Source organism: Notamacropus eugenii, chromosome 1 (genome assembly GCF_028372415.1).
Source record: "Notamacropus eugenii isolate mMacEug1 chromosome 1, mMacEug1.pri_v2, whole genome shotgun sequence".
Taxonomy (NCBI): Eukaryota; Metazoa; Chordata; class Mammalia; order Diprotodontia; family Macropodidae; genus Notamacropus; species Notamacropus eugenii.
In genome coordinates this window covers 700,352,471-700,374,407 of record NC_092872.1, presented here as the reverse complement: position 1 = coordinate 700,374,407, position 21,937 = coordinate 700,352,471, and the positions used below count along the sequence as shown (strand labels likewise).

Genomic DNA, 21,937 nt, shown 5'->3' with positions numbered 1-21,937 from the left:
CCTTACAAGCAAATTTATATCACTAAACACTTTAATAAAAAAGAGAGAAAGAAGTCAATGAATTGGGCATGGAACATAAAAAAACTAGAAAATCAGCAATTTTTTAAAAATTCTTAATAATTAAAATAGAAATCCTGAAAAAAATTAACAGAATTTAAAGAAAAAATTGAATTAGAAAATAAAACCAGGAACTTTATTATAAAAACTATCAGCCAATTTGATTTTTTAAAAAGAGGAAAACCAAATTACCAGTATCAAAAATAAAAAGAACAAATTCACAACAAATCAAGAAACAAAGGAAATTATTAGAAACTATTTTGCCCAATTATTTGAAATAAAATTGATGATCTAGGTGAAATGGATGAATATTTAACAGTATGATGGCTAATATATATATACATGTATATGTATATGTATATATATGCCAGATGCTATGCTGAGCACAGTACAATAATTATCTTATTTGATCCTCACAAAAGGATCCCTACCTGGAGAGTAGGTAATATTATCATTCCCATTTTGCAATAAGGAAACTAAAGCAAACAGAAGTTAAGTGGCTTATTATAAAATGCCCAAGTTACACACTTTCAGGGGGAAAACATTGAGCAAGCCCTAAATGAGCTCCCAAAGAAAAACACTATGGAATAAGATGGATTAATATCCAAATTCTACCAAACATTTAAAGAAGAAGTAGTTCTATTACTATATACAGGATTTTTTTTTAGTTGGAAAAGAAGAATCCTACCAAGTTCCTTCTATGATACTAATATGGTCTTAATGCCTAAAATGGGGAGAGTCAAAACAGAGAAATAAAACTGTATGCCTGTATAACTTTATATAATATCTCTAATAAATATTGATATAAAATGTTTTAAATAAAATATTAGCAAGGAAACTATAACAAAACATCCCAAAAAGTATACATAATAACCAGGTTGGATTTATACCAGGAATATAGAGTTAGTACAATATTAAGAAATCTCTAAAGTACAGTTGACTATATATACAAACCACAAAAATCATATTATTAAGTCAATAGATGCAGAAAAAGTTTTTGAGAAGATAAAGCATCTATTCCTGTTATTTAAAAAGAAAATCTTAGGAATAAACAGATCCTTTGTTAAATATAATTAGTATCTATCTTAAACCAAGATCTAGGGCAAAGAAAGAATGTTCTTTTTCACTATCACTATTTGGTTTGTTGTTATTGTTCGGTGGTTTCAGACTCTTCAGATCCCATTTGGGGTTTTCATGAGATGATTTACCATTCCTTCTCCACTTCATTTTGCAGATGAGGAAACTGAGGCAAACAAGGTTAATTGACTTGCCTGGGGTCACACAGCTAGTAAAGGTCTGATGCCAGATTTGAATTCACAAAGATGAGTTCGTGGCCAGGAGCTTACATCCTAATGGGAAAGACATGATGTTACAAGACATGTACAAAGCCAACACAATGTAACTTCAGATGGAAGGACCCCATCCCCAACCTAGAGTTGTTATTTTTTTAACCCTAATATAAGATTTTTATACATATCTCTCTTATTAAACCTTTCATCTAAGATTCTATTAAAATTTCCTCTATTAGAGTCAACCTATCACTGCAGCATGTCAGGATCTTTTTGTATCTTTCTGCCATCCCCTTTCTTAGCTTCATGTCCTCCTCAGATTTGATGAACTTGCCAGAAGGAAAGACAGGAGACAACCTGGGCCAGACAAGTCAAAGCACTACCACCACCTTGACCACTGTGCTCCCTTCAGACCCTGATGGAAACAGCCCAGGACCCTGAACCCAAGAGCTTTGAGAATAGTAGTGCCCTTCAAATCACCAGCCCTGCTTCTAGCCTGGCCCCCACAGCCATCCATGAAGAGAGAAATCATTGTGGGAAAAGGCCAACCCTCCTCATCACCACCAGCAGCAACTACATACTAAGTGCCACCAACAGCAAACAAAAGATATGAATCCATGGAGTGACAGAATCCCACACCCATCCCAGCCACTAGTTCTCCTTTTAGCTCAGTTCCTTAGACTTAGCATTGGGAGAGATGAGTACTGTGGAGAAGGGGATGGCCCTTCCCCCTAGTTGCCAACCACAGAGCCAACCTAGATGAAGTAAGATATCCCTAGGGAGAGATAGAGACAAATTGTGCCAACTATGTCAAAATACCCCCACCCCCTTGACTCTGAATTTCTGATGGAGATAGCACCAGACTCTGAAGCCAAGGGTCTTGGGAATAATAGGTTTCCATCCCAGAACCCTTAACTCTAATCCTGGGAAGTCACCCCTGGGGAGTTAGAGCCTGGAAGCTGCTCCTGCAGCTACAGCCGTAACTACTGAAGATCCAGAAAGGGAGGTTCTTGCCACCAAATCCTTGGCAATGTCAAGTGGTTCAAAATCAGAAACTGAGAAGATTTTATTAGTGGAAATTTCATTAAAGGAGAGATATTAACATCTGCTTCACAACTGCACCCTGAGGACCAGGGGACCTTTCCATCTGACCTGCAGCTGAAACCTTCCATGTGTGTTGTCCTCCCCTTCACAATGTGAGCTCCTTGAGAGCAGAGTGTCCTACTCTCTCTTTGTGTCTCCAGCATTTAACACAGTGCTTTGCACATGATAAGCATTTAGTAAATCATTCATTCATTCATATACACCTCACCTACCATCTATCCTATAATTTTCTATCCTTTCCACAAGGCTATTGTGAAAGAACTTATCAAATCTCTTGCTATTATACAAAGATACTTTCTTTGGCATTCCCCTCCCATTCCCCCCTCCCATCTTTCGATGTAGTAACTATTGAAAAGGGAAATCAGTTAAATCAAGCATAATCAAAACTGGCTCTTAGTGATGTCTACTTCCCTTCCTGGTCAGTGGCACTCTCAAAAGTTGAAGACTCACGATGAAACCCACTCAGTACTTAAATGCCCTTGGAAGGAAGGGTGTTTTGGAAGGTGGCAATCAACTCTGATTGGCTAATAATTATGTATGTTTCTCCTTCATTGCCAAAGAAGAATATGCCATCAGAGAAATAATGACATGACTCGCACTTGACTTTTTTGTTTTTGAGTGAGGGAGGACTGTGCAGGTCACCAGCCTCACTTCTCCTCCAGAGCCATCTGAATCCAGTGACCCAGATATTCATCAGGATGACTGGAGATGACCCAGGATGAGGCAATTGGGGTTAAGTGACTTACCCAAGGTCACACAGCTAGTGAGTGTCAAGTGTCTGAAGTGAAATTTCAACTCAGGTCCTCCTGACTCCTGCACTGGTGCTCTATCCACTGCACCACCTAGCTGCCCCAGCTAACAGTTAATGAGAAGAATGAATAATATAATGAGAGATGAGCTCATTCTAATGAGGGACTGGGGGTGTGACTGATCACTCAGTCTTATTTTTACTTATTTATTCTATTATTTTTTAAAAACTAAGACAGTTAACACTTCTGTCCCATGTAGTTTCATTTATGATTTCTTGAAATAGAACTCTGAAAAATTAGGATTTAATAAAGTCCATTGGGATTCAAATGGAGCTATTTGACTATTCCTTTTAACCCAAATCACTCTGGCTCTCCCTGATTGACCAATAATAGGTTCCAGTCCAAGGCTCACTTGGTGCTTGTTTGGGTTTTGATGACTCAGAGCATGTGTAAATAGCAATTGTTTCTATTCTGACCAGAAATCCAGAGGGTCTTCCCCTTCCAGATGGATTTTTTTTTTTTTTGAGGCCATCTTTTGCCTCATTTCTTAGCTAGCCTTAAATCACTGAATGGGTGTTGCCTCAGACAAACTGAGACTGGGGAAAGACCTTAGCTCAAAATGGCCAGCACCTCCCTCTGCATCCCAGGCCATCTCCTGTTGCCCTGACCTATGTCCTGCCACTGAACTCTGATGGCTGTGGAGGAGAGAGTGAGGCTGGTGGCTTTGAGCAGTCTTGCCTCACTTAAATCCAATTCACTTACAAGTCAAGACATCACCTTCCTGATGTCATTGGTCTTCTTCTAGAACAAAGGACAAATAACAATTCCTTTCTAATCGTTCACAACTTTTCCTTTAATAAGAAATTCTAGAATTTTTCCAGGAATTAAATTCAAGTTAATCAATCGAAATTTTGAAGAACTTATGTCCATTGCTTTTTTAGATGGGATGGTTACCTGTCTACAATCCTGTATCTTTTCTTATTTAAGATCACAAATTGTGGTTCTGCTTTCACACTTGCAAATTATTTTTATTTTTTGAGATGTTCATCAGGGCCTGGCAACTTGAATTAGTAGAGGATAATCAGGCACTCTTTTGCCATCTCAAATTATCTTAGATTTGGATTCCCTGCCATTCATTTTTGTTCTTTACAGTATGAAGATTATTTTCCATTGTGGAGAAAAGAGACACATTTTGCCTTCCCTCTGTGACCCTTTATCATCATCTCCTTCATCCTGAGTGTAGTTGTCCTGTTCCTTCTTTGATCTTCCTCTGGTCTCCAAAGTAGCTTTTAAAAGCTTTCCCCCTTTCCCAGTAGGATTAGCAGTGCCCTTGGGAATTTTTCCCCCAAACCTTGATTTTGTTTTTTGCCCTTCTCATTTTTTTTACCAGGATCATCTTGTTCCGAGGTTTAGCAATGCCCACACCATTCTTATGAGATCATGGCACTCCCTGGTGTTTCTCCTCAGCTGTTTGAGATTGTTTGCATTTTTCTGTACTTAACTTTATAAAATACACATATACACAGAGAGACTCTAGAGTTTTGTTTGTTTTTCTCTTCTAGATCACTAAACCAGGGATGAATTTGAGGTAAAAGATAAGCAAGAAAATAAGGAGATCCATAAACTTCCTCTGGCTCTTCCACTGCTAAGTCATTCTTTATAATAAAAGTGTCTGTGTTTTTTCTATTGTAAGGAAAGATTCTTCAAAGTCCAACTGAAAGGGTACCTCCTCCAGGAAGCCCTTCCCTAATCGCCCATGTCAGTAACAACATCCCCTTCTCCAAGCTCAAAAAGCACCTTGCACTATGTATATATGCATAATCCTAATGCATTTATCTCAAGGTGTATATTATTGTTAAGAATGGGGTTTTTGTCCTACTAGGCTAAACATCTATTAAGGGCTTACTCAGGTCAGAACACGGGGGTAGGCAAGCCAAAAGACATAGAGGATGGGTATGATACTGGCCCTGCCCTCAGGGAGCCATAGTTGAATTGGGTGATAAAACTCCAACACAGACAGTTTTAAAACACAGCATTATTTAATTATCACATTGTAATGGTGAAGAGAAAATAAGACATGAGAGAGATTATTTCTGACATGGAGAGAAGAGACATTGGGGAGTACTTCCTGGAGGAGATGGCATTTACTCTGGCATCTCTTTTGTGGCTGTCTGACATGGAATCCGTCTGGTCATGAGAAAGGCCATGTCAGGTAAATGGAAATAGGTGCCCTCTTCAAAGAAAACAAAGGGATAGGATGAGAAGCTGAATTACCTAAACTTATTTGCTGTGTTTATAAATCAAATTGAAGCTTTCTTTCTGTCCAGCTAAGGTAGCAAATGCTGTTTCTTGGAGTAAAGTAGTATCCTGGCCATACACAATCAAATTCAGACATCTTGACCCCAGAGTGAGAGCTTATAAATCTAGAGACTACAAAGTTATTGAAGCCAACCCTCTCATTTTACAAAAGAGGAAACTGAGCTCCACCAAGAAGTGGGTTCCCCAAGGTCACTGGCAGGAAGCAGAGTGGGGAATTGACAACTGGCCATGCCAGGCCTTCTATTTTGTCTGCCTCAAATGACAAAATTCAACTTGTATAATCTGCCTTTGCTCATTTTACTAATAGGAGTACTATGGGTTCCCCTGGGGAGCTGAGGTTTTGTTCTCATTTTAATTGCAACAGGACACAAAGTTAAATTGCAGGGTGAGAACCATACTCAAATCAATGAAGGCAAGAAATTTGGCTTATCCTGCATTTGTGATCATCCTCTTCCAATGAATGTCTTACAATGGCTCCTAAAGATAGTCCTGGTATGTGGAAGAAACATGCTGTGGTCTAATCAGGTCAAATCAACAAGCGTTTATTTAGAAGATACTATGAAGCAGGTACTGTGCCAAGCTTCTGGGATATAAAGAAAGGCAAAAAACAGATCCTATGAGGGAGGTGGGGAGGGAAGGAGAGATGGAATTTGGAACTCAGAATGTTAAAAAAAAGTTAAAAATTGTTTTCACCTGTAATTGTAATTTACATGTAATTCTTTTTTTTAAAGTCCCTGTTCTCAAGAAGCCTACTGTCTAATAGGGAAAACTGCATACAAACAACTTTGCACAAACAAGATATATATAGAATAAATTGAGAGTAATCTCAGAAGGGATGCACTAGCATTAAGGAGGACCAGGAAAGTCTTCTGGGAGATAAAGGAAGGAGGGAAAGTATCCCAAGTCTGTGAAAATGTCTGAAGTCAAGAGAAGGAGGTTTTGTTGAAGGAACAGCAAGGAGACCAGTGTCACCAGATCAAAGAGTGCACAGAGAGGAGTAAGATGTAAGAAAACTGGAAAGGGAAGAAGGCCAAGTTGTAAAGGGTTTTAAAAGCCAAATTGGATTTTATATTTGATCCTGGAAGCAATAGGGAACTAGGGATACAAAGATAGATAAGCCCTGTGCTAAGGATACTATGCAAATTGCAAAGGGTCTGGACAGAGCTATGGGCATGGAATTTCTTCCAATCCTGGAACCATCTTGTCCCAGCTCACAAGAGCTTTTCCACCTCAGAAATTAACAAAATCTATAAATCGGAGTTTAATTTATTGTTTGATTGACTTCTAGACTTAAGAAAGTGATGAATAAAATAATGCAGATTAAACTTTCAAGTGTGTTGTGAGTTCATTCTAGTCCTTCAGAAAGCCAGTTAAATGTTTACCACCACTACCCTGTCCCAGTCTCTCTGTTCTTGTAAATCACCTTGGAAGTAATACTGAGCTGGACTGGGTAAAGCTGGTAAAGCTGTCTGTCCTACTTCTCAAACAGTCATTCACCATACTCCTGTCACTTGCTAGATGGTCTTGAAGAGACATTGGACCCAAAGAAAAGGAAGACATATATGAGCATTCCTCATTGGAGCCCCTGAGGAGGAGCAAAGACTCACCAAAGAGTAGGCAAACATATCAAGAATGTTTTCATTGACAAAAACAGAAACAGGAAAAGCTTAAAGGAAAGAACTCCTGCAAAATTCAAGAGAAAGGGGATAAGGAAGAGAAATCCCCAAAGGCCAGAAAAGGACATTGATGAGAATAAGAAAAGTCCAAGGAGAGATCAGAAACTTAGATATGAAAGAAAGGAAACTGGGTGACCCCAAAGAGTCTCTGAAGGAAAAGGCTGAAAAGGAAAACTGCCATAGGAAAGAGAACCAAAGGAATCCAGGAAAAGGGAAAAGGCAGATGAAAGGGGCCATGGTGGTCTTAACAGAAAGGACTGGGCGGGAGGAGGAACAGATGACAAAACCATTACACAGACATTCAGTAAATGCTGGTTGAATTTAATATAACCTTCTTACTGCCTTCTCACATTAAACTTATACATCTTAACTATTAAACTGGAAACTTCTTGAGAAGAGAGTATGTGTACTATTTGTTCTTTGTACTACATTAATAGCAACTCAACAGAGGGTTGTGGTAATGAGCCTCCACCTGTCACCAGCCTCACCATGAACTGACCACCAGAAATAATATTCATGACTTTGGCACTGGATTCACTCTTAGATATATAACTCACCCCAAAGGGAAGAATTCCATAAAAGCCACATCCTTCGTACAAACTGGAAGGGAACTTGAGAGATTATCGTCTACAACTTACAGAAGAGGACCCTGGAGCCCAGAACCTTGAAGGAACTTGCCCAAGGCTATTCAGTGTTAGTAGATGAGTCATGAAAAAAGGTTAGGTTTTCTGACTCCCAGGCTTGTACAGTAATACTGAAAGAATTTTTTTCTGGAAGTCTCGTTGTACTTTTTCTAATTCTGTTGCTCAGAAACTCTCCGAGTTATCCTCAAGACTTTTTCTCCCAAGCCTCCTCTCCACAGGGTATCCTCGTCTCATCCCTCCCCTTCTTTTCAGCTTCCTATTATGGATTGTCCTCCAGCACTAAAATGTAAGCTTCTTGAGGGTAGTAAAGGTCTTTCTCCTGGCTTTTGTACTCCCAATGCTTAGCACTGTGGTGGGTAGTAGACAGTTAATAAATGCTAGTTGACTGACTGACTGACACTGTGCTATCGATCCAAAATCTTGAACAATGGTGAATAATTTGATTCCTTTTAGCATGGAATCCAAGCTAAATTAGATCCACAATTTGTAAAAGGAACTTTTAATCAGAGCCATGACTAAAAGCATTTGCACCTGAGAAAAGTCAGAAAAGGCACCTTTGGTTTCCAAGTTAGGAGGACAGAGACCCTAGGACTTTGGTGTGGGATGGCGGAAGGGAGAGTTTCAGTCCTACAAACATATGACAGCTTCCGGTATAATTCAGCAAGCATTCAAATCCAAGATGGAAAACAGTCCTTGCTCTCTAAGTTGTTATTGCTGTTCAGTTGGTTTCAGTTGTGTCCAATTTTTCAGGACCCCATTTGGGGTTTTCTTGGTAAAGAATGGTTTGTCATTTCCTTCTTCATTTTACAGATGAAGAAACTGAGGCAAATAGGGTTAAGTGACTTGCCCAAGGTAACAGAGCATTTAAGTGTCTGAGGCTGGATTTGAACTCAGGTCTTCCTGACTCAAGACCCAGCACTGTATTCACCGTATCATCCAGCTGCCATCTAAGAATTTATATTTTATCAAGAGGGTTCAAGCATAAATAAATAAGCATGTCAAGAATAATTTGAAGTGGGAGAAAGTATTAATGATGATGGAGATTGGAAAAGGCTTCTTCCCATGGAAGCTGTCACATGTACCGAGCTTTGGAGGCACAGGAGGGTCTTGAGAAGTCGCAATCAGGAAAGAATGCATTCCAGGCACCAGGAACCCCTTATACAGAGGAACAGAGGCTGGAGGCAGCGTTGGGTTTGACCAGAACACACAGTGAAGCACATAATGTGAAATCCTGGAAAGATAAGCAGGCGCCAGCTTGTAATGAGCATCTGGTGCCAAGCAGTGGGGTTCATGCTTCAGCTTGTAGACAATGGGGAGCCATAGAAGGTCTTGGGCATGGATGACGCATGACCCAACTTGTGCTTGGGCACAAGTTTCTCTTGGCAGCTGTGGAGGGTTCTCTGGGGAGGGGAAGATGGGGAACCAAGAGTCCAGGTTGATGAGGAACATAGCTCTAGGAGTGGAGATAATGGGAGCTATAAGAAATGTGATCTGGTGATAAAATCAACAGCACTTGGCAGGGGGTTGCATATGGGTGGTGAGAAAGACAGAAATTGTGAATCTGGGTGCAAGAAGTTTACTGATATCCTCAAAAGAAGTAAAGAAGTTTGAAGAGGAAGAGAGTTTGGGGGGGGGCAAGTTATAAGCTTCATTTTGGACATGGTGAGTTTGAGATGCCTATGGACAGATGCCTATGGACAGATGCCTATAGACAGCCACCTAGAAATGTCCATCAGGCAGTGGGTGATGTTGTCTCTGCCCCTTTGCCACTGGCTGTCCCCCATGCTCCAAATGTTCTCCCTCCTCCAGTCCACCTCTTAGAGTCCCTGGCTTTCTCCAAACTCAGCTCTAGTGCCATATTCTGCAGGCTTTTTCTAGTTCCCTCAGCTTCTGGTGCCTTCCCTTCAAAGGTTATCTTGGGTCTGCTTTGTATATATCTTGCATGTGCAGTACTTCTTCTCCATATGTGTTGTCTGCCCCCAGTGGAATGTAAGTTCCTTGAGGGAATGGCCTTTTCCATCTCTGCTGTGAAATTAGTAAATGCTTGTTGATAAATTGGTTAAGTGGTTTGCCCAAGATCACACAAATCCTGGGCCTCAGAAGTGAGACCCAGGTCCTCTAACACCACCCCTCTTTCTTTTTTTTTTTTTTTAAATTTATTTATTTAACTTTTAACATTCATTTTCACAAAATTTTGGGTTACAAATTTTCTCCCCTTTTATCCCCTCCCCCCCCAAACACCAAGCATTCTAATTGCCCCTATAACCAATCTGCTCTCTCTTCTATCATCCCTCTCTGCCCTTGTCTCTGTCTTCTCTTTTGTCCTGTGGGGCCAGATAGCTTTCTATACCCTTTACCTGTATTTCTTATTTCCTAGTGGCAAGAACATTACTCGACAGTTGATCCTAACACTTTGGTTTCCAACTTCTTTACCTCCCTCCCTCTCCACCCCTTCCCTTTGGAAGGCAAGCAATTCAATATAGGCCAAATCTGTGTAGTTTTGCAAATGACTTCCATAATAGTGGTGTTGTATAGGACTAATTATATTTCCCTCCATCCTATCCTGTCCCCCATTACTTCTATTCTCTTTGATCCTATCCCTCCCCATTAGTGTCGACCTCAAATTGCACTCTCCTCCCCATGCCCTCCCTTCTATCATCCCCCCCACCCTGCTTATCCCCTTATCCCTCACTTTCCTGTATTGTGAGATAGGTTTTCATACCAAAATGAGTGTGCATTTTATTCTTTCCTTCAGTGGAATGTGATGAGAGTAGACTTCATGTTTTTCTCTCACCTCCCCTCTTTATCCCTCCACTAATGAGTCTTTTGCTTGCCTCTTTTATGAGAGATAATTTGCCCCATTCCATTTCTCCCTTTCTCCTCCCAATATATTTCTCTCACTGCTTGATTTCATTTTTTTTTAAGATATGATCCCATCCTCTTCAATTCACTCTGTGCACTCTGTCTCTATGTATGTGTGCGTGTGTGCATGTGTGTGTGTGTAATCCCACCCAGTACCCAGATACTGAAATGTTTCAAGAGTTACAAATATTGTCTTTCCATGTAGGAATGTAAACAGTTCAACTTTAGTAAGTCCCTTATGATTTCTCTTTGCTGTTCACCTTTTCATGCTTCTCTTCATTCTTGTGTTTGAAAGTCAAATTTTCTTTTCAGCTCTGGTCTTTTCATCAAGAATGCTTGAAAGTCCTCTATTTCATTGAAAGACCAATTTTTCCCCTGAAGTATTATACTCAGTTTGCTGGGTAGGTGATTCTTGGTTTTAGTCCTAGTTCCTTTGACTTCTGGAATATCCTATTCCATGCCCTTCGATCCCTTAATGTAGAGGCTGCTAGATCTTGTGTTATCCTGATTGTATTTCCACAATACTTGAATTGTTTCTTTCTAGCTGCTTGCAATATTTTCTCCTTGACCTGGGAACTCTGGAATTTGGCCACAATGTTCCTAGGAGTTTCTCTTTTTGGATCTCTTTCAGGCGGTGTTCTGTGGATTCCTTGAATATTTATTTTGCCCTCTGGTTCTAGAATCTCAGGGCAGTTTTCCTTGATAATTTCATGAAAGATGATGTCTAGGCTCTTTTTTTGATCATGGCTTTCAGGTAGGCCCATAATTTTTAAATTGTCTCTCCTGGATCTATTTTCCAGGTCAGTTGTTTTTCCAATGAGATATTTCACATTATCTTCCATTTTTCCATTCTTTTGGTTTTGTTTTGTGATTTCTTGGTTTCTCATAAAGTCCTTAGCCTCCATCTGTGCCATTCTGATTTTGAAAGAACTATTTTCTTCAGTGAGCTTTTGAATCTCCTTTTCCATTTGGCTAATTCTGCTTTTGAAAGCATTCTTCTCCTCATTGGCTTTTTGAACCTCTTTTGCCAATTGAGTTAGGCTAGTTTTCAAGGTGTTAATTTCTTCAACATTTTTTTGGTTCTCCTTTAGCAGGGAGCTGATCTGCTTTTCATGCTTTTCTTTCATCTCTCTCATTTCTCTTCCCAGCTTTTCCTCTACCTCTCTAACTTGATTTTCAAAATTCTTTTTGAGCTCTTCCATGGCCTGAGCCCATTGGGTGGGCTGGGACACAGAAGCCTTGATTTCTGTGTCTTTGCCTGATGGTAAGCATTGTTCTTCCTCATCAGAAAGGAAGGGAGGAAATGCCTGTTCACCAAGAAAGTAACCTTCTATAGTCTTATTTCTTTTCCCTTTTCTGGGCATTTTCCCAGCCAGTGACTTGACCTCTGAATATTCTCCTCACACCCACCTCGCCTCCTGATCCTCCCAGCCAGCGCTTGGGGTCTGAGATTCAAATGCTGCTTCCAGCCTTAGGGCTTTTGGCGGGGGCAGGGCTGCTATTCAGTGTGAGATCAAGTTCAGCTACCCGGGTGGGGGCAGGGCCGCCTCTCAGGCTCAGTTCCCTCAGGGGGTTTATGCACAGACCTTCCACAATGGATCCAGGCTCCTGACCCCTTGGGGAGCCCCGGTCTGCAGCCGCCTCTCAGCTTCTACCTCCCGGGGGGGGGCCTGAGTTATGGGGGCACCCCACTCCCCTCTGACCCGCCAAAGAGACTCTCTCACCTACCCCTGTCACCTGTGGGTGGAGGGACTTGTGCGGCCACTGGAGATCCCGTCCCTGAAGCCTGCTCGGATCTGTACCTCTCGGTGCCACGGCGGCGGCAGGTCTGGGCTGGGCTCCACATCTGCAGCGCGACGGACCTGAGGTTTGCAGGTCCCTCTACCACTCCTCTTTCTACTTGTCTGTGCTGCGCTGACTCCTCTCCCTTCTCGGTCTCTGAAGGATTGCACATACATAGAGACAGAGTGCACAGAGTGAATTGAAGAGGATGGGATCATATCTCTCCTCCTTTCTGTCTCTATAGGTCTCTGTAAGTCTGTCTGTCTATCTATCTCTCTCTCTCTCTTCCTCTCTCTCTCTCTCTCTCTCTCTCTCTCTCTCTCACACACACACACACACACACACACACACACACACACACACACCTTCCTTCCCCAAAACACATGCATGCACACAGGCATATACATTCTCTAAATCCTATGATGCTTTTAGCTTTATTTTTCCATGAGTCTCTGGTTTTCATGCTGTACCTAACACTGGCTAAAAGAAAAAAATACTTTGAGAAATGATAATTCAATTCAGTAAACATTTCCTAAGGTATCCGAGAGCCATGGGCATGACTGCACACAACAGTGATCGCTATTTCCAGCAATAATAATGAAAGCCGGTTAACACATTTGCCCTGAAGGCTTTGCGGCAATGGTCACTGAAAACAGCGGGACCCTGGGCAGCCCATTGGTTCCTTTAAAGGTTTCCAGTTATTGGAGATCTCTGAAGATGGATCACAGATCAGATCGCAGTGTACTTCCCTTTGATGTGGCTTTCTGCATTGGGAGCAGTGATCATCATACCCGGGGGCTCCATGCTTTAGGGTTACATAGCACTTTACAGAAAACATCTTTTGTGGTCCTTGAAGCAGTCCTGTGAGATAGACAGGGGTCATGTGTAAAGAAAAAAGAGTGAAGCTCACGGCAAATAGCATCAGCTTTTTCAGCCTTGGTTTTCCCTTGTGTAAAATAAGGGACCAGAGTGTTTCTAAGGGTTCCTCCAACTCTTGACAACAGTAATGACAACTGTAGTTCAGTCATTTCAAATTTTGCATGACCCCATGTGGGCTTTTTTGGGCAAAGATACTAGAGTGGTTTGCCATTTCCTTCTCATTAGACAGATGAGGAAACTGAGGCAAATGATGAAGTGACTTGGCCAGGGTCACAAGTTAGTAAGGGTCTGAGGCCAGATTTGAACCCAGAGAGATAAGTCTTCCTGATTCCGGGGCTGGCACTCTATCCACTGCACCAGAGCTACCCAATGATGACAGAAATATGGTAATAATAGTTTGTGTATTACCTTAAGCCTGGAAAGAGCTTCGCCTGTATTTGTTCACTTGATTGTCACAACTCTATGAAGTAGGTGCTATTATTTTTCTTATTTTGCAGAAGAGGAAACTGGATTAAAGAGATTCAGTGACTTACCCAACATCACACACCTAATGAGTGGTGAGGCCAAGACTTGAACCCAAGTCTTGAGGTTCTATGACCAGAGCTCTTTTTACTACCTCCTAATGGGTAATCTGTGACTTCACTTTCCTTTCCTTTTCCTAAATCACTGAAAGGACAATTGACCCGTAGTAACCAGGCCAGACTGCCTCGGATGGTTGGAGAGGTTGGGGGAGAAAGGATGGGTGTGCCCTTGCCCATTATTTTTCCTCTACCAAATCCTTGCTGACTCCTTGTTCATTCAGCACTGCTCACCTACAATTGTAGATGAGCCCAAAACTCCAAGGAGACTCAGCTCTCCTGTGAAAAGTTAGTAACTGGGAGGGGACAATGGCCCACCCAGGTGTGACTCTTTCTAAATCGTAGAGCTCACAGGATTAAGAGCCTAAAGGATTTATCGATCACTTAGGGCAAGTTTCTCATTTTTGAGATGGGAAAACTGAGGCACAAAAAGAGGAAGGGACTTGTCAAGGAATCATAGGATCATTCATTCATTCAACAAACATTTATTGGCATCCACTGTGTGTAGACTCCTAGGCAAGATGCTCAGGGAGCTACAAAGTTTATATGACAAGGTCTCTTCAATCTGGGAGTTTGGTTGTTGTCCTTCATTCTCTCGAAGAGGACCAAAATGACATCACCATGATAAAGTGAGATTTCAGCGTGTCCGACTGTGGCTGATGAGACCAATATGAGCTCCTCGGAATGCTCTACCCTTATCTAGGAGCTTGGGAGCTTACGGTCTAGTCCAAGGGTGGGTGACCTTCTAGGTCCTGGGGTGTGACCTTTTGATTGAGTCCAAGTTTTACAGAACAAATCCTCTTATGAAGGGAATTTGTTCTGTGAAGTTTAGATTCAGTCAAAAGGCCACACTTGAGGACCTAGAGGGCCACATGTAGTCTCCAGGCCACAGCTTTCCACCCATGCCTAAGGAGAATACACAGATAACTATAATACAGAAAATTGACCCAAAAATATATTAGAGAAGAGCAGAGTGCTCCGTAAGCTCCAGCAAGGAAGGTAGTTTCCAAGTGGAGGATCAAAGGCTTCGTTAATCATAGCTATTACTTAAAAGGGAAAGGAATTTTAGAGATTATCTAGCCAGGGTTGTCCTAGCTGTGGGCCAAGGACTGGTGGGTAGGGGAGTGCTGAGACGTCGCAGGGGATTTCTGAAGGCATATACACGCCAAGCACTGTGATTTTTACCCTTACTTAGCTTATTGGCTTTCTAAAAAGTGAAGATTATGTTTCCAAGATATACATAATTGGTATTTTCCAGATGTATCTAGGTGATCTTGTGGTCTATACAGAGGCAACATGGCAGAGCAGAGAGAACTCTGGGTTTGGATTCAGGAAGACCTAAGTTCAAATTTCATACTTAACATTTACTAGCCTTGCGACTATGGGCTTAGTTACTAAGTCATTGATGAATGACAGGTTCCCCCTGCACCCAACAAAACTGCAGATCATAAAATATAAATTCATTCAAATTTAAAGTAGTTTCTGAGTATCACTTCTTTTTTTAATGAACAGATACTAGTAGAATAACATGGAAGGAGTCCCTTAAATTGTATGATATTAAAAAGTGATCTTTATACTTGAAGAAGTTAGGAACTACTGACTAAATCTTCCCCTCACTGCCCACCCTTGTCCTGCAGATCAGAGGAAACTGGGGCCCAGAGAGAGGAAATGATTTGTGAGTGGTTATGCAACTCATAAGTAGCAAAGCCGGTATTTCATCAGCTCATGGGTTTTAGATCTGAAGAGGAGCTTTGAGAGTACCTGGTTCAATCCTTTCATTTTAGAGATAGGGAAATAAACTTTGACAGGCTAAATAAATTAATTGTTCAGGGTAATAACTATTAAGGAACATTTTGAGATGCAAGCCCAGGTTCTCAGGCTCTAGGCCCAGGGCACTTTCTGCCATTTGTTCGTTTAGCCAATAGAATCTGTCCAAACCTCATACCCAGGCATCCATAATTACTAATGTTCTCAGACTGAATATATTGGTTGTTACTATGGAGTCGTGAGAAAACCCTACTAGTTCACCAAAAATCAAAGGAGCTCAGGCCAGTGCTGATAATTTAGGAGTGTGCTGCCTATGGGCCAACTGTGCCCACATCCCTCATGGAAGGAAAATAGAAAGGGTCTCAATGTAGATTTGGCATAGTCCAGATCCATAGCACTGGCAGAGTGCCCAGAAGGACTACTGAAACTGTGCTTTGACTCTTCATGAAAGGCTTCCTTTGAAGCTCAGGACTCCAGTGGACCAAAGTAGATAGGGCCAAAAAGAAAAATCTGTAATAACTCTTAGTGTTCCAGCTCTCTTAGTAGACCAGCTCTCAGAGTGCTACTGTGGAAAGAGCACTGTGCTAGAAGTCAGGAGGCAACTGGTTCTGTTGAGGTTTAGGGGTGTTCGGGACCCCAAAATAATGACATGCCGGGTCCTGCTTGAATGAATTCGACTCAAGACTTCTTTAAACCAAAGAAAAACAAAGTTTATTAAAGATTCACCACCTTGGGTTGACCCTTAAGGAGCCTAAGCATTTGTAACGCTTGTATTCACAAGCAGGCCAAATAGACTCTCAGCTAGACAGAGTCTGAGCTGGATTGAATCTGAGTGCCTTCATAGAGGCAAGATGGAACTTAAATACAGAAATTACTGTAGGAGGGATCTGGGGGTTGTCTGGTAGGCTAAGGTGATGGGAGGAGGGGTTTAGGGAGGATCTTGAGGAGAAGTCCAAGGAGGTGGTGATTGCTCAAGTCTTGGAAACAGCTGGAGGCAATCAGGAGATAGCAGACAATGGAGGGCCTGGGCCAGAAGCAGGTGTTGCCAGGTAATCTGGGATCCCAGGCATGGTCTCCATAGATCAAACCCAGGAAGGATCCTGATGGGAGTGGCTGGTAATAGGATCAAAGGGAGGAATATCAAAAGAATGCTAAATAGAAGATTGGGAGTATCTGGCCTGGGAGAAATGGTAGGGGATTCCAAGGAGCCCCTCAAAGGCCAGACTTTCTGGGGGCCCTCCAGACAAATAGGACAAAAGCCCTCCTGATCCAAGGGAAAAAGAACTTATCAGTTCCAGTCCTCCATCAAATACTAGTGTGACCTTGAATAAATCACCTCCTCTCCCTAGACCTCCATTTCTTCATCTGCAAAATAAAGAGGGTTAGCAAAATGACTACTTAAGGCCCCCTCCAGGGTTAAATCTATGATCCTAAATCCTGTCACTTACTAACTACAATCATCCTCTGGTCTTCAGTTTCCTCTGTAAACCAAGGAAGGCTGGACAATAGGATGGATCTAGCAGAGGAGAGGGTAAGCCTGTTGCTTAGATAGACAAACACAGGGAAAGTCCTGAGCTTTCTGAATGAATGAAAAAGCTTTTATTAAATGCTTAGGGTCAGAAGCGTTAGGGCTGGAAGGTCTTAGAGGTCTCTAAGTTCAACCCCCTCATTTTAGAGAAGAATAAACAGAATCAAAAGGAGAATTTGAACCCCAAGCCTTCTTGCCAAATTCATAGCCTGTCCATTACACCAAGCTGCTTACAATGTGCTGAACACATGCTATGCACTGAGAATTCCAATCGAAAGGAAAAACTACAGACTTTTCCAAGCTATAATGCACGTCCTCAACTCCCACCAACCTCTCCCTTCCCGCCCCATAGGATGGGGCAAAGTAACAAACAAAATGATGAGAAATTTTGAAAAACTCCTGCCTAAGCAACTTTCCCAAAGAAAAATAAAGTTCAAATCAATCATCAGAAGTGAGACCAACATGGCAAACAAATCCACTGGAACCTACAGTGAATGAACACAACTTCGATTATTTAATACTGTCTCCTCAAATGAGGTCAAATTGAATTTAGTGCAGGAGGAATCTCAGCAAAGATATAGGTTCATTACATAGATGAGTTGTACTGGAAGTTAAACATTCTTTGAATAGAATTAAAAGTACCAACAGGTAGAGAGAGTACCAGACCTAGAATCAGGATGACCAGTGTTTAAATTCAGTGTCAGACACTTACTAGCTGTATGCCCCTGGACAAGTCACTTAACCCTATTTGTCTCACTTTCCCCATCTGTAACGCAAGATAGAGAAGGAAATAGCAAACCACACCAATATTTTTGCCAAGGAACACTCCTCGTGAAGAGTCTAAAACTACTGAAAAAGACTAAACAACAAAAACTAAAGAACCATTGTATCTGCTAGATTTCTCAATATCGTTAACTTTGGGAAGCATAATCTAATAAAATGGCTTCCAAAAAAGTGAAAATTTTCCAGAACAACTCAAGAACAGTTACAGATAATTGTTTGAAATTTCCAACGATTAAATTAAATCGTTTGTGTCTAAATTTTTTGTCTTTAATTTTTAAAAAAGTGATATCATATTCCTTCATGAAGGATAAATATACCACTGACTTGAAGTGAAAATACTGGAGTGCAAAGATAATAGTGACAATTTCCAAAACAAAAATCTAGAAACATAAATTTAGCTTCAATACAGAAAATTTTGTATGTATCAAGTATAAATACTTCATACATAATTTTATATTTAGCCAATAGGCTTATCATTGGAATTCAAAAGTCCCGTTGCAAAGACTACTATTTTTGCTTTTGATAGAAATGAGCATTTCTCTCTTATATTAATGACCAATTAATATTTCCTTATTCAGAGTCCAGTCTCTCAAGGACACTTCTGACTTTGCCCAAAATTTACCCCACCTAGAAGGTCTCATTGAGGTGAAATTCTTACTAATCCCAACCAGAAAACCTTATAAAGGGAATTTAATCTAAATGAATTCTGGCCCCTTGTGTTCTACTCTGACAGGATTGGGTTGGGGGCAAATGCCTTTGTCTGGAGTGCCCAAGGCTGGGGGGGAGGGATCTGGGTAGAGAGAAACATAATCAAGGTGACGTCCCCCAGCACCTCCTTAGAATAAGTCCATCTCATTATAATATTCATTCTCTCATTAATTGTTAACCAATCAGAGTTGATTTCCACCTATTGGGAACACCCACTTTTCCAAGGGTATAGATGCATGAGCAACCTCCATGATTATCTTTAGTCTACATGACAAAGCTAAATGACCATCCTTTTTCTAATTATTCACTAGTCATAATTAATAAAATTATTAATTTCCCAGAAATTGTCTGTCAGATTTCTCATACATCACATTTTGAATATTTTAGCTGTATATTTCATGAAACCTAGTACATTAAAAACAAATCTGGAAAGAATCTATGTCAAATATGATAGCAGAACAAAAGATGTTTTCCAGAGAAAATTATATTTTTAATCAATAAAAATGATGTGTGTGGCACCAGAAAAGATTGTTTTCAGTGTATAAAACTGTTTACCAAAATGCTACATATAAAAAGCCTTATTTGATAGAACAAACATTGGTGTTATTCATAGCTATTGTCATGGTCAAAATGAAGCCTCTTGGATTGGTTACACTTGAAAGGAAGAACTGCCCAGAGAACTGAAGACCTTTGTAGCTAATAACTGAGAAATTAAAATCTTCCTCTTTTAGATTCCAAGTGGATGAAGACATAAATGTGGTTGAAGATATTCATTTGATCTAATGTACACATTACATTGTTGAAACTGATGTAAGGTGAGACTTGTTACACTGCAAACTTATTGACAGCAATGCCACATCTAGAGAAATTTTCTGTTTAGTTGACAGATTTTTTAAAAATCAGAATGATAGGATGTGGGAGAATTATACTGGACTCTTCACAGGCAGAAAGCTCGGTGTCAAGATGAACTGTCCACAAGCACTAATTAAAAATGTGACTCCTCTCATTCAATTTAAAAGCAATTCATGTGTCACAGATAATCACCTGAGTTAATAAATATGAGTGAGGAGCTACACATTGGACTTTTCTTTGAGTTATTATAAGTAATCATTGCAAAACTTTGCAAAGTTATGTGACAACACAAAGGCAGAGCACAGGGTACTGCTGTGTGATCATGAAACTCCAGCCAAAGTAGCTTGAAAATTGTTTGGCCTAAAAGAAGAAATTGTCATTTTTCTTAGTGATAATATTAAAGATGAAGCATGTTTTTTATGACAAAAAATTCCTCCTGAAATGAGCATGTTTGGTGGATATTTCTGAAAACTTGGTTACTCTAAAGAAATCAAGGCAGAGAATGTTCTGAAATTCATATTCTAATCCAGAAAATATGCAAGAACCTCATTTTTGAAAAAGTTAGAGGTAGGGATAGCATTGTTCATATGTTTCTTAATTTTAAAATTCCTGCCTTGCAAATAAAATAGAAAAAAATAAAGACCCATTGTTAATTACTTGACCTACAGAAGCATTGTCATTTTATTTGAAAGACTGGGAAATTTATCAATATGACTAGATAAGAAACAAATTTGTCCCCCCATAAATCAATCAATCAATGAGCATTTATTAAATACTTACTTAAGGATCCCTCCATTAAATACCAAGAAAGGAGAAAACAAAGGCCCTGCTCTCAGAGAGTTCCCAGGTAAAAGAACAAGCAAAAACATGCATATACAAGATATAAGGAAAGGCACTAGAAGTGGGGGAGGGGCAGCAGGGAGGGAGGAAAAGGGAGGAATGAAAGGGGAGGTGGCAGAGAACCAAAGCCAGACCTCCTAGAAAAGGTGGGATTTGAGCTGAGTCTTGAAGGAAGCCAGGAGGCAGAAGTAAGGGAGAGCATTGCCAAGCATGGGGGACAGAGAGTGGTAACCAGGTATGGAGATGGAAGAAAGTGATGTGTAATAAGGAACAGCAAGGGTGGGTAAGCCATAAGATATGTGGAAGAGAATAAAATCTAAGGAAAGGAGGGTAGGGGCCAGGCTGAGAAGGGTTTTCAAAGCCAAGCAGAAGATTTTAGATTGGACCCAGGAGTTAACACAGGGAGTCAACTAGGGTTTGCTGCATTGGAGAGACGGGAGGAGAGAGAAGAAGAAAGAGCGAGGGGAAAGGGAGGACATGATCTGACCTATGTTTTTTAAGGAAGATCATTTTTGTAGGAGGATGGATTGGAGTGGACGGATTGCTACGTCTGATCTTTCTCAATCTCAATGAAAACGATTGTAGACTTGTCTGTTGAGATGGACGGATAGTGTTGTGGAAACAATGAACATATACTTGGATAAGCTTTGAGAGATAGTGGAGGACAGAGGGCCTGGCGTGCTGTGGTCCTGGGGTCACCCAGAGGTGGACACGAATGAACAATAACAAGAATCGATAGTGCTCTGAAATAGATGTTGAACACTGAAAATATTATGATGTGTCTGACTAGAGAGAAATGACAAAGGGCATCATGACAGAGTGGACAGAGAGCTGACATCAGTCTGGAAGCCCCAGGTTCAAGTCCTATCTGTGCTTGTGTTGCTGTTGTTGTCACATGTCCAATGCTTCCTGATCCCATTTGGGTTTTCTGGAGTGTCTGCCATCTCCTTTTCCAGCTCATTTTACAGATGAGGAAGCTGAGGCAAATAGGATTAAATGACTTGCCCAGGGTCACACAGCTAGGAAGTGTCTGAGGCTGGATTTGAACTCGGGTCTTCCTCACTCCAGGCCCAGTGCTCTATGCACTGTGGCACCACCTAGCTGCCATATGGAATAAAGAAATGGAATAAAGAATAACAATATTAGAAAAGCAGGTTGTAGTCAGGTTGTGAAGGACTTTAAATGGCAAAAGGGGGCATTTTTAGGGAGTCACTAGAGTTTACTGAGCAAGGGAGTTATATGGTCAGGCAGATACTTTAGACAGATCACTTTGGCAGGTCGGCAAAGGTTCGGTTGGAGAGAAGGACAAGGCAGGGAATCCAGTTAAGAGGTTACCAGAATAGTCCAGGCAAGAGGTGGTAGGACCTAACCTGGTCCAGTGACTGGTACATGAATAGGAAGAAGATGGGGAAACAAGAGATTCTGTGGAGGTAAAATAGCTAACATACTAGATGGAGGGAGAGCTGAGAAGTCACACCCAGCTGAATGTGAATGATTAGAAGGTGACGGACTTTGACAGA

The 21,937-nt window shown here is 41.0% G+C and overlaps 2 protein-coding genes across 7 annotated transcripts in view; both read right to left on the bottom strand.

Annotated features, from left to right (window-relative positions):
- Positions 1-21,937, bottom strand: part of COX4I1 (cytochrome c oxidase subunit 4I1) — an 83,471-nt gene that overhangs the window by 37,671 nt on the left and 23,863 nt on the right. The window lies entirely within an intron of this gene.
- LOC140519956 (uncharacterized) overlaps positions 190-21,937 on the bottom strand; it is a 119,537-nt gene continuing 97,789 nt past the window's right edge. Inside the window, exons 5-6 of the mRNA XM_072633523.1 lie at positions 12,429-12,638; positions 190-1,406 (exon numbers count right to left, since the gene is read on the bottom strand). Coding sequence (XP_072489624.1) covers positions 1,372-1,406; positions 12,429-12,638 — 245 coding nt within the window. The 3' untranslated portion in view covers positions 190-1,371. The remainder of the gene's footprint in view (positions 1,407-12,428; positions 12,639-21,937) is intronic.